The following is an 11,402-nucleotide window of genomic DNA, read 5'->3' on the forward strand; positions in this document are numbered from 1 at the left end:
GTATCGCAAAAATTTTCCTAGAATGTTGACAGCATGATAAATAGCGTGGTTCACGGATATATGAAAACGACAAAAGGGTTCAATTTCGATGAACCTTAGATTGCTGATATTATTGTTTACAGCGATAAAGCTTATTTTTCTGAGTACAATGACCCTTTGTACGACCACAAAGAGTTTAATATTGATTTTTAAATCAATTTTGAAAAATTAACCTCGCGGTACTTCTTGACAGAAAAGCTCCTACTTGACAGCTCGTTCCAAGGGGACCATAGTTGATCCATCGAAAAATTGTTGTCTTGTCAAAAAAAAATTGCAATAAAATGAAAAAAGTGATCAGAAATGGTTTTTAATCGTGTTTTTACCGTTGTACATAAAAATTGACACAGGGCTTTACTGCCGCTCTAATCTAGTCCGTCCCATATGTAAAAAGTGAGTGCTGAGATAACGCAATAAAAAGCCCAAAAAAAGTTTCACCATTTTTCTCATTCTAAACCAACAATTTTTATATCATTTTTATACAGTTATTTCGATATCAGTCTAAAAAACACCACTATCATAAATTTGATTTGAAAAACTAACAATTTGGAGGTAAATTTGTGGAATTTTCAACAAGAGACCGACTTGACTTTATTTGACCATCAATAAAGGCAGGTCAGTCATGGTATCAAGGTAGGCTTGACCATTTACACCAGAGCTTCAACCTGGTTCAACTGTCATTTCCAGATTTGTTTAGGTAGTTTTCCAAGTAATTAATGGTCACCAAATGATACAAATTCGTTTATTTCAGAATTTTTTAGAATTCCTATACATAAACATATGGCCAACAACGACACCAGAAATTGCTAAAATACTACAGAGGCAAATGACACATGAATGCAAATTTCAACTGCTAAACCCTTGAAATTAATTTCAAAAAAATCCGCTTTTCGGAGATGGAATCTCTTCTAGAACCAAGATCAAGCCTGTTCATTCAAGACAAAATAGAACTAATTGTATGGAGTAGATATTAGCCATAACGGTATGCATTTTATTTTTTTCTATTGGTGGTTTTCCCTTGAAAAATAAAAGAAAAGAAAGTACAAAAAAGGTTTGGATTATTTCGTTTTCAATATTCAAATATTTCTTCAGAGATGAACAGATAATAATATTTTCAAGTTTAACGTATTCATAAAGACATACTCTGTAAAATTTAAACAATTCTGCATCCACTCAAACGATTTGCGAGACATTTCTATATGAGGAACTGTCTTGCCTTTATTTTGCATATGGGACAGCACGAAAGTCGTATTTATTTTGGAATTTTCAGGCTAAAATAACATGTAAAAACAAAACTTTTGTGAAGTTTATCTCATTTTTGACAAAAATACATATGGGACGGACTAGATTGGAGCGGCAGTTTAGTACCCAATTGTAACTTTTTACATCTTCTTAAAGAAAATTTCACAAAACCCTGTCAAATTTTTAAATACTTGAGTTTCTTGTAGGTTTTGATCCGACGAACAATTTTGTAGAATATCACAAAGTGCTAACAATTAATCCTGAAAAGATACAGAATGTTTTTTTTTATTTTGCTTTTTTCGGCAATATTTCAAAACATGCTCTAAAAAAACCTGTATCTTTTCGGGATCAACTTTGCGTTGTTCTACAAAGTTGTTCCTCGGACCAAAACCTATAAGAAAACTTTCTAGAAGGAGAGTTAAAAAGTGAAAAATAAATCGCAAAAGTGATCAGATCAAAACTGGAGAATATTATTTAAAAAAAAATTGGATCAAAACCCACAAACTCTCTTAATCGCAGTCCCCAATTAGGAACGGATCGCCGCCCACTTACAAGCAAGAGGGCTAGGTCAGGTGGATTTTCAAAGCCATTCTGAAACCCCCATTAAATCACCTTCCCAACAAGTGCGTGCCAATCGTCATCATCGCAAGATTGAAGCAAATCGCTCCAGCCCTCACCAACGTCATAATTTTCGGTCGACCACTATAAAATTCCCCATAAGCCTCGGAATAATGCTCCCACGGGGGAAAACCGTTGGGAAAACGATGGAATTTTACCGATTGATTTAACAACAGCCGCCCACACATCTCTCCGTCGGGAGCCAGCTTTACTTTTGGAGGGAAAGTGGGACGTCTCATTCTGTTGATAGGGGTTGTTGGACAATTTCACCGTTTTCGCAAAAGTTACTTATGTGACAGGAAATTTTCAGAATTCGGATTTTTTGAGATTGTTATTATATTTATTTGAATTCAACAAAAATGTAAAAAAAATTAAGCAAACTTATTTGTTATGCCATTTTTTCGTTTTGTAACATATAAGCTTTGCTTTGTTTGCTCCGGAAAGCCCTGCAACCACAAAGAACGCCAGACGCTTTCATGCTTTTCTCGTGACGACCTCCGTCCCCCTCAATTACGAATTGTGGGTTGAACGAAAATATGCTTTAGTACGATTCGCGAACACAATAAAAAGCCCAGAAAAGGAAGCTGAGAAACAGATGATAAAACACCATCCTCGCGGGTGTTGTTGGCTGGCACGTTATGGGCAATTTAACTACATTCGGGCGTTTTAGCACGTTGTTTCTCATTGGATTGCTCCAGTGGAAATTGTTTGGTCACTCTGATTTTATGATAACAGAGTCGTAATTGGGGGAAAGGTCTTAAAATATATTGATTAGTGTGCTGCAGCACAAAAAAAAACTTATTGTTAGAGTGAAAATAGAAATGTATATTAAACCGAATATCTCAATACTTTCATCTTAGTAGAAAAAAAACGCACATTTCACTAGTCTTATGTTTATTTATTGAATGCGGTTTGTAAAGATAAATCCAATCGTTTTATAATCATGAAATGGAGACTTACGGCTCAATTTAAAATAATGCTAATCTATCAAGGTGCTTATAGTTCATATCTGTCCGGTATTTCGGTTTCTTTTCTTTGCTGGGCATTGCACAAAATAAAGCAAACAAATCTTGGATTTTGTGACAGGAAAGAACAGCTTGAACGCAGCATGGGAAAACAAAGGAAAGCGGTCAAAATGTATTGTTTGATTCAATGCCTGTTTCTTATCGGTTACTCTGCTCAGATGTGGAATAAACCTAAAACCTAAATGATTGACATCAGTAAATCGATTCTTTCTATCTATTTGTGTTGTTAGTTCATGTGTAGATGTGTGTGTGTTAAACATTAGTTGTGAAATCAAATATATTAAAGAGAAGGGGAGCTGCTGCAAATAATAACTAATATCGTGAAAAGGTTAAGATCTCCATTAATATGTATCCAGTACAAGAGCGGTGAATCAATGCCCCGTGTCCTCAGAAAAGAAACATTTCTCTGCAAAGCTCACTTACACGCTAGATATTCTGCAAAAAGTACCTTCCTAAAACACTGAATTTAGTTAATGTGCTCATCCTTCCAGTTAAAAAAAATCCTCCAGCATTATTTACAGTCTATTGTATAGTGCCACGTCCAGACGTCCAGCTAACCCAACCGCCAAATCCTCGAATCCGCTGAGGGGGAGAAACTTTCAGCAACGTATCGCGTCCGGAAACAATAGTGTTGAAAATCCTCCCACGTACGCACGCACACACGTCAACACTCTTCACACAGCAGTGCAGCAGTCGCAGGCGATCAAGATGGCACCCATGTTCGAATTTTAAAAAAATAAGAAAGAAATAATAAACAAAATTTTCGTCGTCTCCCCGGTTGGCATGCTATCGGCGGTCCTGTGATGGGCAAAAGAAAGAATATTGGTTGTTAAAAAGTTGATCTAAAGGCAGAAAAACTCGATAGGTGTCAGGAAAAAATAAAAGTTTAATAAAAATAAAGTAATAAGTAATAATGTCTACGTTATCCCAAATCGACTTTTCTTTGTATTTTTTTATTCGAATGAAACTTCGTTCATGCATGCCATTTTGCATAATTAGTTTTTCCATCCATCTGTATCTTAAGAAGGGTTGTTCTAATCGATTTGGAATCTTCGGCAAAGTTGTAGGTTATGATGATAATTTTTGATAGGGTTGCCAGTTCTCCAATATTTTGGGGGCGTTGGTAGGGACTTTGGATTACCTATTTAACAATCGGTCGCATGATAGATCCGGACAACGTTTTTATCAAAATATCTGAGATCCGGCTTCAAAAAAGTGCATAAATAACACTTAAGTGCTCATAACTTTTGATGGAGTTGTCAGATCTTCAATCTTTTGAACGCGTTGGAAAGGTCTTTTAAATACCTTTCTAACAATATATAGCATGAAGGGTTTTCTTACACCCTTTTTATAATATTTCAAACTCTAGCCAAATCGTTTTTTTAGCATAACTTTTGAAGTACTTTTCTAAACTTCATAATATTAACTAGGGTCTTGTGGGACCCAAGACGAATCGAATGAGATCAAAACGATCCAAATCGGTCGAGCCAGTCCGGAGATAATCGAGTGCATATTTTTCTGTGCACGGACTCACATCCAGACACACGCACAGACATTTGTTCAGAATTTGATTCTGAGTCGATAGGTATACGTGAAGGTGGTTCTACAAGGTCAAATAAAGAAGTTCATTTTTCGAGTGATTTTATAGCCTTTCCTCATTGAGGTGAGGAAGACAAAACACCCTTTTCACAGATATACCTTTGATCGTCCAGTTTGAACAGCGGCGCGTTGGCCGTGCGGGTTGGGGCGCGGACTTAGTAAGCTAGATATAACTATCGCCGGTTTTATATTTTATCATATCGACGTCGTCGTGCTATCATGTCGCACCCGCCATTTTGACGTTCCGAGAAAAACGCGTTTTAATGTTTGACCTTGAATAAAAAAAAAACGAAAGCACGCAATGTAAACAATAACAAACACGTTTTGTTTGGCTGACCATTCTGTGCATTGTCCCGAAGTTTGGTTGAAGTTGGTTGCTGGAGTCCCGAGTTATAATTAAAAATGTTTACGGTAGTCTAACTTGTACGTGCGTCAAACGCATCCTGACCTGAAATCCCTTTGCCCTTTGTCGCACTTACATCAATTTTCAGGGAGTGACAAGATAGCACGACAGGATTGAAACTTCTTTTATATGTAGGTGACAAAAACTTTCGGAGCTTTTTTGGTTTTCATTGAATATCTCAGGATTGAAATCGAATTTTGGGGATCTGTGAAGGTCAAAAGATGAGGCATTGTGAGCTGCACAAAATGGCGTTCTTAACTCAATTTGGCCCAAAATGCACGTACGACAAGTTAGCACGATGGCGACGATATGAAAGACAATAGTTTATTGGTCCTTTTCAAAAAAACTCTGAATTTGCTCTGAATTGAATTCTGAGTCGATATGTATAAGTGAAGGTGGGTCTACGAGGTCGAATTAATTAGTTATTTTTTATAGCTTTTCATCAGTAAGGTGAGGAAGGCAAAAAAATGGGTTTTTTTCTAAAAAGTCACAACCTACAATTTTTACATTTCTATTTTTACAAAAAATATTTTTTTATTTTTTTCTAAAAAAGTGTCCACGTGGTTTATGGATGGTCCCTAAGCAATTCACTACAAAATCGGCCGCTTTCGACAATTGTTTGTATTTTTTTTTATTCAGCTGAAGCTTTCTGGGGGCCTTCCCTATGATCAAAGAAGCCATTTTGAATCAAGTCTCCATACTATTGGGTACCGGTATACGGATTTAGGGGAAACATTAAAAAAAAATCCGGAAAAAAATCCGCCCACCTGAATATTCCTCATCAACTTTGCCGAAGACCGAAAATGGATCAGAAAATTCCTTCAAAAGTTACGGATTTTCGAATATTAACGTACCATTTATGTAAGAACAGCTGCCAAAATTGTATCGAGACTTGTATGGGTGAACCAATGGCACAAAATGTCCTCTTGGTCATAGGAAAGGCCCCCAAAAACTATGGGCCAAATAAAAAAATGCAAATAAAGTCCGTTTCCGGTTTTTGGTAGAGAATTGCTCCAGTGTCATCTATCTCCCTGGTTGTTCGCGATATCTCGGAAACTATTGGTTCGATTTTCAATGTTAACAAATGTTCTGTTCTTTTCATACAAATAATTACGAAAGAAGAATTTCACAAAAGTTTCATGTTTTAAAGCTGAAAATCGAACCATTGCACAGTGGTCCAGATCGCAAAATTAAGTGGAAAAGTCAAAGTAGTTATGTCACAGACATAACCGGAATGGCGTAGACTTACGTAAAATTTAGATATGTGGACATGTGGGTTTTCCATATATTAATTTGAAGAATTAGCTATATATATTGGAAGGAACACCCATTCGAACGGCAAAGAGAGGAAAGAAAGAGACGAAGGAATTTTTTTAGCGAGCCGAATGGGGGGAGGGGGAGAGGGGGCATATGCAATCCGTCGCCCCCGAAGACCAAAATTTGTTCCTGAAATTTAAATTCAAATTAGCTCGCTGCCTCGTCCCGGGTGTGACGAGGGCAACTCTTTCAACACTAGAATTTGATGAGACGTAAATCTTTCAGAAGCGCTCGCCGCGAATGCGACGAGCTAGTTGGATGTCCCGATTGTTTAACAACCAAGGCTTGACCCACGAGAGGCTTTTCGGCGGAAGGCAGCAGGCGCGCGCCTCATCTTGTTGATGCCTCGTCCCGGGTGGGACGAGGGATGGGGATTGAAGCACCTCCGAACCACAGCAACCACGAAAGATCCTAACGGTCCGGCCATCGAGAGGCAACTGGCTGACGGTGACGACGAGAAGGCGATGCGCACTTCTTTTCCAGTTCTGGTCCCTCTCTCCTGCTGCTGCTGCTCTGGTCTCTCTCCTGCTGCTCTGGGCTGAGCTTTCCTGCTGCTGCCGGTCCGACGTCTGAGACGTGAATGATTTTCTGGAGACTGGCGCACTTTCTTATGTATGATTTCGGCCCGCTACTTCCCCTCCTTTTTCGCGACCGACACTCGGTCGCGTTGCTCGGATGATTTTCCCCTCAAAATAGATACTTGACATTCCCGTCCGTGAGTGGGAAGCGCTCATTTTGCTTGCAAAATCTCTGCATTTTGAAAACATTTTAAAACATTCAATTGTTTCAATAGTTAAACTATTTTGCCAACAATGAAAGTTTCATAGCAAATTGCTGAATAATTTTCGAATCGAATGGCACATAAATCGTGTCGATTCGATTAGAGGGAAGGAAGATATAAGCGTTTGACGGATGACGCAGTAATCCAGGGCCTTCGGCCCGGGTTTTTTGGAATGACACCCCAGTACCTTCGACAAAGACGTAAGTCTACGTCAAAATGGATTTTCCGTAAAATGATGAAGTTTTAGAGCTTCGGTGTCTTCAGAAGAGTTGTTGCATATGGAAAGGGGTTTGATTGGAAATTGGGGTGGTTCACTATTAGGGTGATTTTGAAAATCTAACTTTTCAGGAAAATTTTTGGGATTTTTTTTTGTCTTCTAGAAAGTTGTTGGGCTTGCCAATCCAAGCAACTTTGTCGAAGTTACCAAAATTGTATCTCGTAATCTACGCCTTCTACGACCAAATTTATAGAAAGCATCTGAGCAAACCTTCAAAAATCAGTTTTTTGAACGTGGCAATTCAGGGTTAAGTTTTAGAGAAAAGTGGTATTGGAGGCACTTTTACAACTCTAAAAAACAAACATTTTTATTTTTTGACAAGTCAATTTGAACTTAAGGGTCCAAAGTTACATCGACTTTAAGGTAAAAAATATGCAAATTTAAAACTTAAATATCTCGAAAAGGCGCAAGCCAAATTTGAAAGAGGAGATCCAGCACTACAAACGCTGAAAAAATCTCAAGGGTGTTTTTCTTTAAACTCGAGATATCTTCATTCTTTCTCTAAACATAACCCTGAATTGCCACGTTCAAAAAACTGATTTTTGAGGGTTTGCTCAGATGCTTTCTATAAATTTGGTCGTAGAAGGCGTAGATTACGAGATACAATTTTGGTAACTTCGACAAAGTTGCTTGGATTGGCAAGCCCAACAACTTTCTAGAAGACAAAAAAAAATTCCAAAAATTTTCCTGAAAAGTTAGATTTTCAAAATCACCCTAATAGTGAACCACCCTAATTTCCAATCAAACCCCTTTCCATATGCAACAACTCTTCTGAAGACACCAAAGCTCCAAAACTTCATCATTTTACGGAAAATCCATTTTCCACTCAATTTTGCGATCTGGACCAGTGCATTAGTTTCTAAATGCACATTATCAAAAAAAAATGGTGTACAATTAATTTTAATTCCAAATCTTATTGCATCCAAACAAGATTTTTTAATTTTTGTTTGACAATATTTTTGATTTTCCAAGAATTACAAAACTTTTTTTCTCTTTTTCAAGTCTCCTAAAACATATAAAAAATCAAAAAAATTAAAATACGAATTTTTGGAATTCAACTTTTAGTTTTTCAAAGTTTTTGTTTCTCGGTTCCAGCCAGAGGAACTTAAGTTATTTAGTTTTAATTTAACAAGAAAAGAACATCAAAATAAAATTTAAAAAAATAAACAGAACAGAAAAGAGTGTGGAACTCACCTCAAACTTCCAGCAGTCCAAATGTACACCCGTCCCGACGTTCGCTCGCCCGCCCGACCGCTCACTCCTTTTTCACCATTTTAATCGGAGAAGCTATCGCTCCAGTAGGTGGAGGTTAGCGGCGCGACACACTTGAACAGATCGCGCCCGCTGTTGGCCGGCGAGGGTTCCATTTTCTTTCTCTTCTCGGCACTTCCGCCGGACGAGTGCTTGTTGTACGGTCGCTTGGTGAGTTCCGCTTGCCGCTTGGCTTCTTTTTTCGCCTGTTTCGCCTTCATCTTCTCCTCGCGCTTTTTGTCGTCCTGGTCGTGGCGTTCCAGGTGGTTCGACAGGTAGACCTTCGACTTGAACGTTTTGTCGCACTTGGTGCACGGGAAGAGATCGCCCTTGTGAGTAAGGAGATGTTCCTTCAGCTCGACGCCGGTCTTGAACGTTTCGTCGCACTTGTTGCAGTCGTGGGTTTTGCGGGGTCTGATCGGTTTATCGTCGTCACTTTCGGACGAGCTGCCGTCAGGAGCTTCGATGTACACCACGTTGGCCAGTCCGGGAGATTTGGACGCGGACTTTGGTGGACGTCCAGGACGGCCCGGAGGACGACCTGGGCCGCGCTTGGGGGTGTTGCTGATCATTCCAGTTTTCGGTGAATATCCGGGCTGTCGACCGCGCTTTCGTTTGACCACCACTTCTTCCGAGCCGGCACCGCTGGATTCGTTTTTCGGACGGCGGCCGCGTCTCTTGGGGGTCTTTTTGATTTTTGTTCTCGACGGTTCGAAGCTGTCATCCGACGTGACCGGTTCGGACTCGACTTCCGACTGGGACACCTTGTACTCGTCATCGTCCTGCGGTTCGTCGTCGTCGTCCTCCCCGTCCGACATGGGGCAGTTCACGATGACAAAGTCTGTCGTCCGGCGAGACTTGTTGTAGCTACGCTTGAGTGTTTTCCGCAGTTCCTTGTCGGTGTTTTCGCAGGTGATTCTGAACTCGTGCGCGATCTTGACCTTTTCCACACATCCTTTGCAAATCTTGTGCGGCAGGTGATCTCGCTCAGTTATCCGAACGGCCGGGCATAGCTTGAGGATTATGTCACTTATTCTCATGTCGTTATCAAACTCGAAAATATCCGACAGCGTATCCTTCGATGTGCACACTCGACAAATTTCCAAATCTGCTGGTTCTCCTCCCTCTCGGCGCCGAGTTTTCAGCGGCTTATCGTCGTCATCAATTTTGGACTCAGTTTTGACTGCCTTCTTGTCGTCTTCCTCACCATCCGGTTTGTCTTTTGCGTCCTCTTCCGCTTCCTTGGCGTCGCCGTTTTCATCGTCCGCTTTCGCATCCGTCGCGTCGTTCTCTTTCGTCTCTTCGGTTTGATCTTCAGCTTCCGCCTTTCCGTCTTCGTTTTCCGGCTCTTCCGGGTCCAAATGCTCCTCCTCGAGATGGTTTTCCTCAATCTCCTCCTCACCGTCGTGATTCTTCACCTCGTCCGTACTCTCCATCGTTGCTGACTTCACCTGCTCCGGCTCCTGGTATGCTGCTGCACCTTGCGCGTGAGTGTTGCTCGCGATGATGCTTTCCCTCTCCTGGCTATAGCCTTCCTTCAGACCGTTGTGCGTATCCTGTTGATACTGGTGCTGCTGCGGCTGCTGATAATGATGATTGTTAATAGCTTGATGCGGGTGTTGTTCGACTTGACCTTGCAGTTCGGGAGTTTCACCTATTTGACCACTGTACACAATGTTTCCATAAGAATTGTTCATCTTATACAGTGATTGTCTGTCCCATCTAAACGTCCAACTCGACACGCACAGTTCAAATCGAACCAGAGTTTGCTCGCGAATAAAAAAGTTACGCCAAACTTCTTCTTTTTCCGCCCCGCGCGACACTCACCAGAAGATTTCAGCGGGTTAAAAGGGACGCGATAGCGGTCTAATCGATTTTCACCGTGTAATTCCACGTTTTACGCCGCACGCACTGTCCCACCGCGTACCGCGTCACTTTGGCGCACTTTTGCACCGGGTTTCGCTCACTTTGGGCCTAAATTACGCGCCCAAAAACACTTTCAGTCGGCACGGCGTGGAAACAAAACACAAAAGTTTCGGAAATTTTCGACCGCCATGTTGGAATACGGGATGCGAAGCATACGACATAAAAGAAAAAACGCAGGGCTGCCAGTCGCGCTGAAAAGAGAGCAAGAATGAATACAGGTACAGGGCTTACGACACGGCGCGGCGAGGGCGTCAGCTAGCAATCTACAGTAATGAACGTGGCGCACCTCTTGCCTCAAACACGTACAAATCGAACCAAAACCACTTGGAGCAACGTAGCACAACTCTGACAATTATGGTGGTGACGCTTGTTAAATCTTCGCCATTTTTGCTAATTTGAATTTAAATCACTTTCCGTGTGCCATCGCAATTTTGCTTCCACACACAGGACAAAGGCGGTACACACAGATAGGTAGTCGTACTGCTCATGCTCACAGTGTGGTGACGTCAGCGTTCATGTATTGCCATGCCGGATAGAAGTGGCGTTGGAAACATTTCAGCATGATAATGTGAAATGTTTCGAGTCGGTAGGTTTCAATGGCAGTAACTTTTTTTTATGCCAGTAATTGATTTACTATTTAAATTAAAACTAGTTATCTCAATTGACCAGGACCAGGGTAGAGGATGTTCCAACGCATCTCCTGGAATTTGAATTTCACCGAAATAGTGTTAAGGCTTGGCTGCCGATGCGAAAAACCAAACGGCTAATATGCCACTCTTATGGGGAATTGCCTCGACGGAGATTTTGTGACAAACTCTAAAACGCGTTTTTTCGGAATACTTGATTAGGCATAATAGCCGAATTTTCAATTATGGGCAGAGTAGCCCTAGTTGTTGTCCACTTATTACTACGATTGCTTTGTATGTT

General features: G+C 40.7%; 1 protein-coding gene across 5 annotated transcripts; it reads right to left on the reverse strand.

Moving 5' to 3' along the window:
• Window positions 1-2,773: 2,773 nt before the first annotated feature.
• Window positions 2,774-10,897, reverse strand: LOC6038260 (hepatoma-derived growth factor-related protein 2). 5 transcript variants are annotated; one of them, XM_038262292.1, is made up of 4 exons: window positions 10,762-10,895; window positions 10,377-10,666; window positions 8,493-10,129; window positions 2,774-3,719 (listed from the first exon to the last, which is right to left on the reverse strand). In XM_038262292.1, the coding sequence occupies exon 3, from the start codon at window positions 9,983-9,985 to the stop codon at window positions 8,573-8,575; it is 1,413 nt and encodes a 470-aa protein (XP_038118220.1). In that variant the 5' UTR covers window positions 9,986-10,129; window positions 10,377-10,666; window positions 10,762-10,895; the 3' UTR covers window positions 2,774-3,719; window positions 8,493-8,572. The 5 variants fall into 5 exon arrangements, with proteins under 5 accessions (XP_038118220.1, XP_038118219.1, XP_038118218.1 ...); XM_038262291.1 differs by having other exon boundaries at window positions 8,493-10,132; XM_038262290.1 differs by having other exon boundaries at window positions 10,204-10,666.
• Window positions 10,898-11,402: the final 505 nt, after the last annotated feature.

This window comes from Culex quinquefasciatus, chromosome 3 (genome assembly GCF_015732765.1).
Source record: "Culex quinquefasciatus strain JHB chromosome 3, VPISU_Cqui_1.0_pri_paternal, whole genome shotgun sequence".
Classification (NCBI taxonomy): Eukaryota; Metazoa; Arthropoda; class Insecta; order Diptera; family Culicidae; genus Culex; species Culex quinquefasciatus.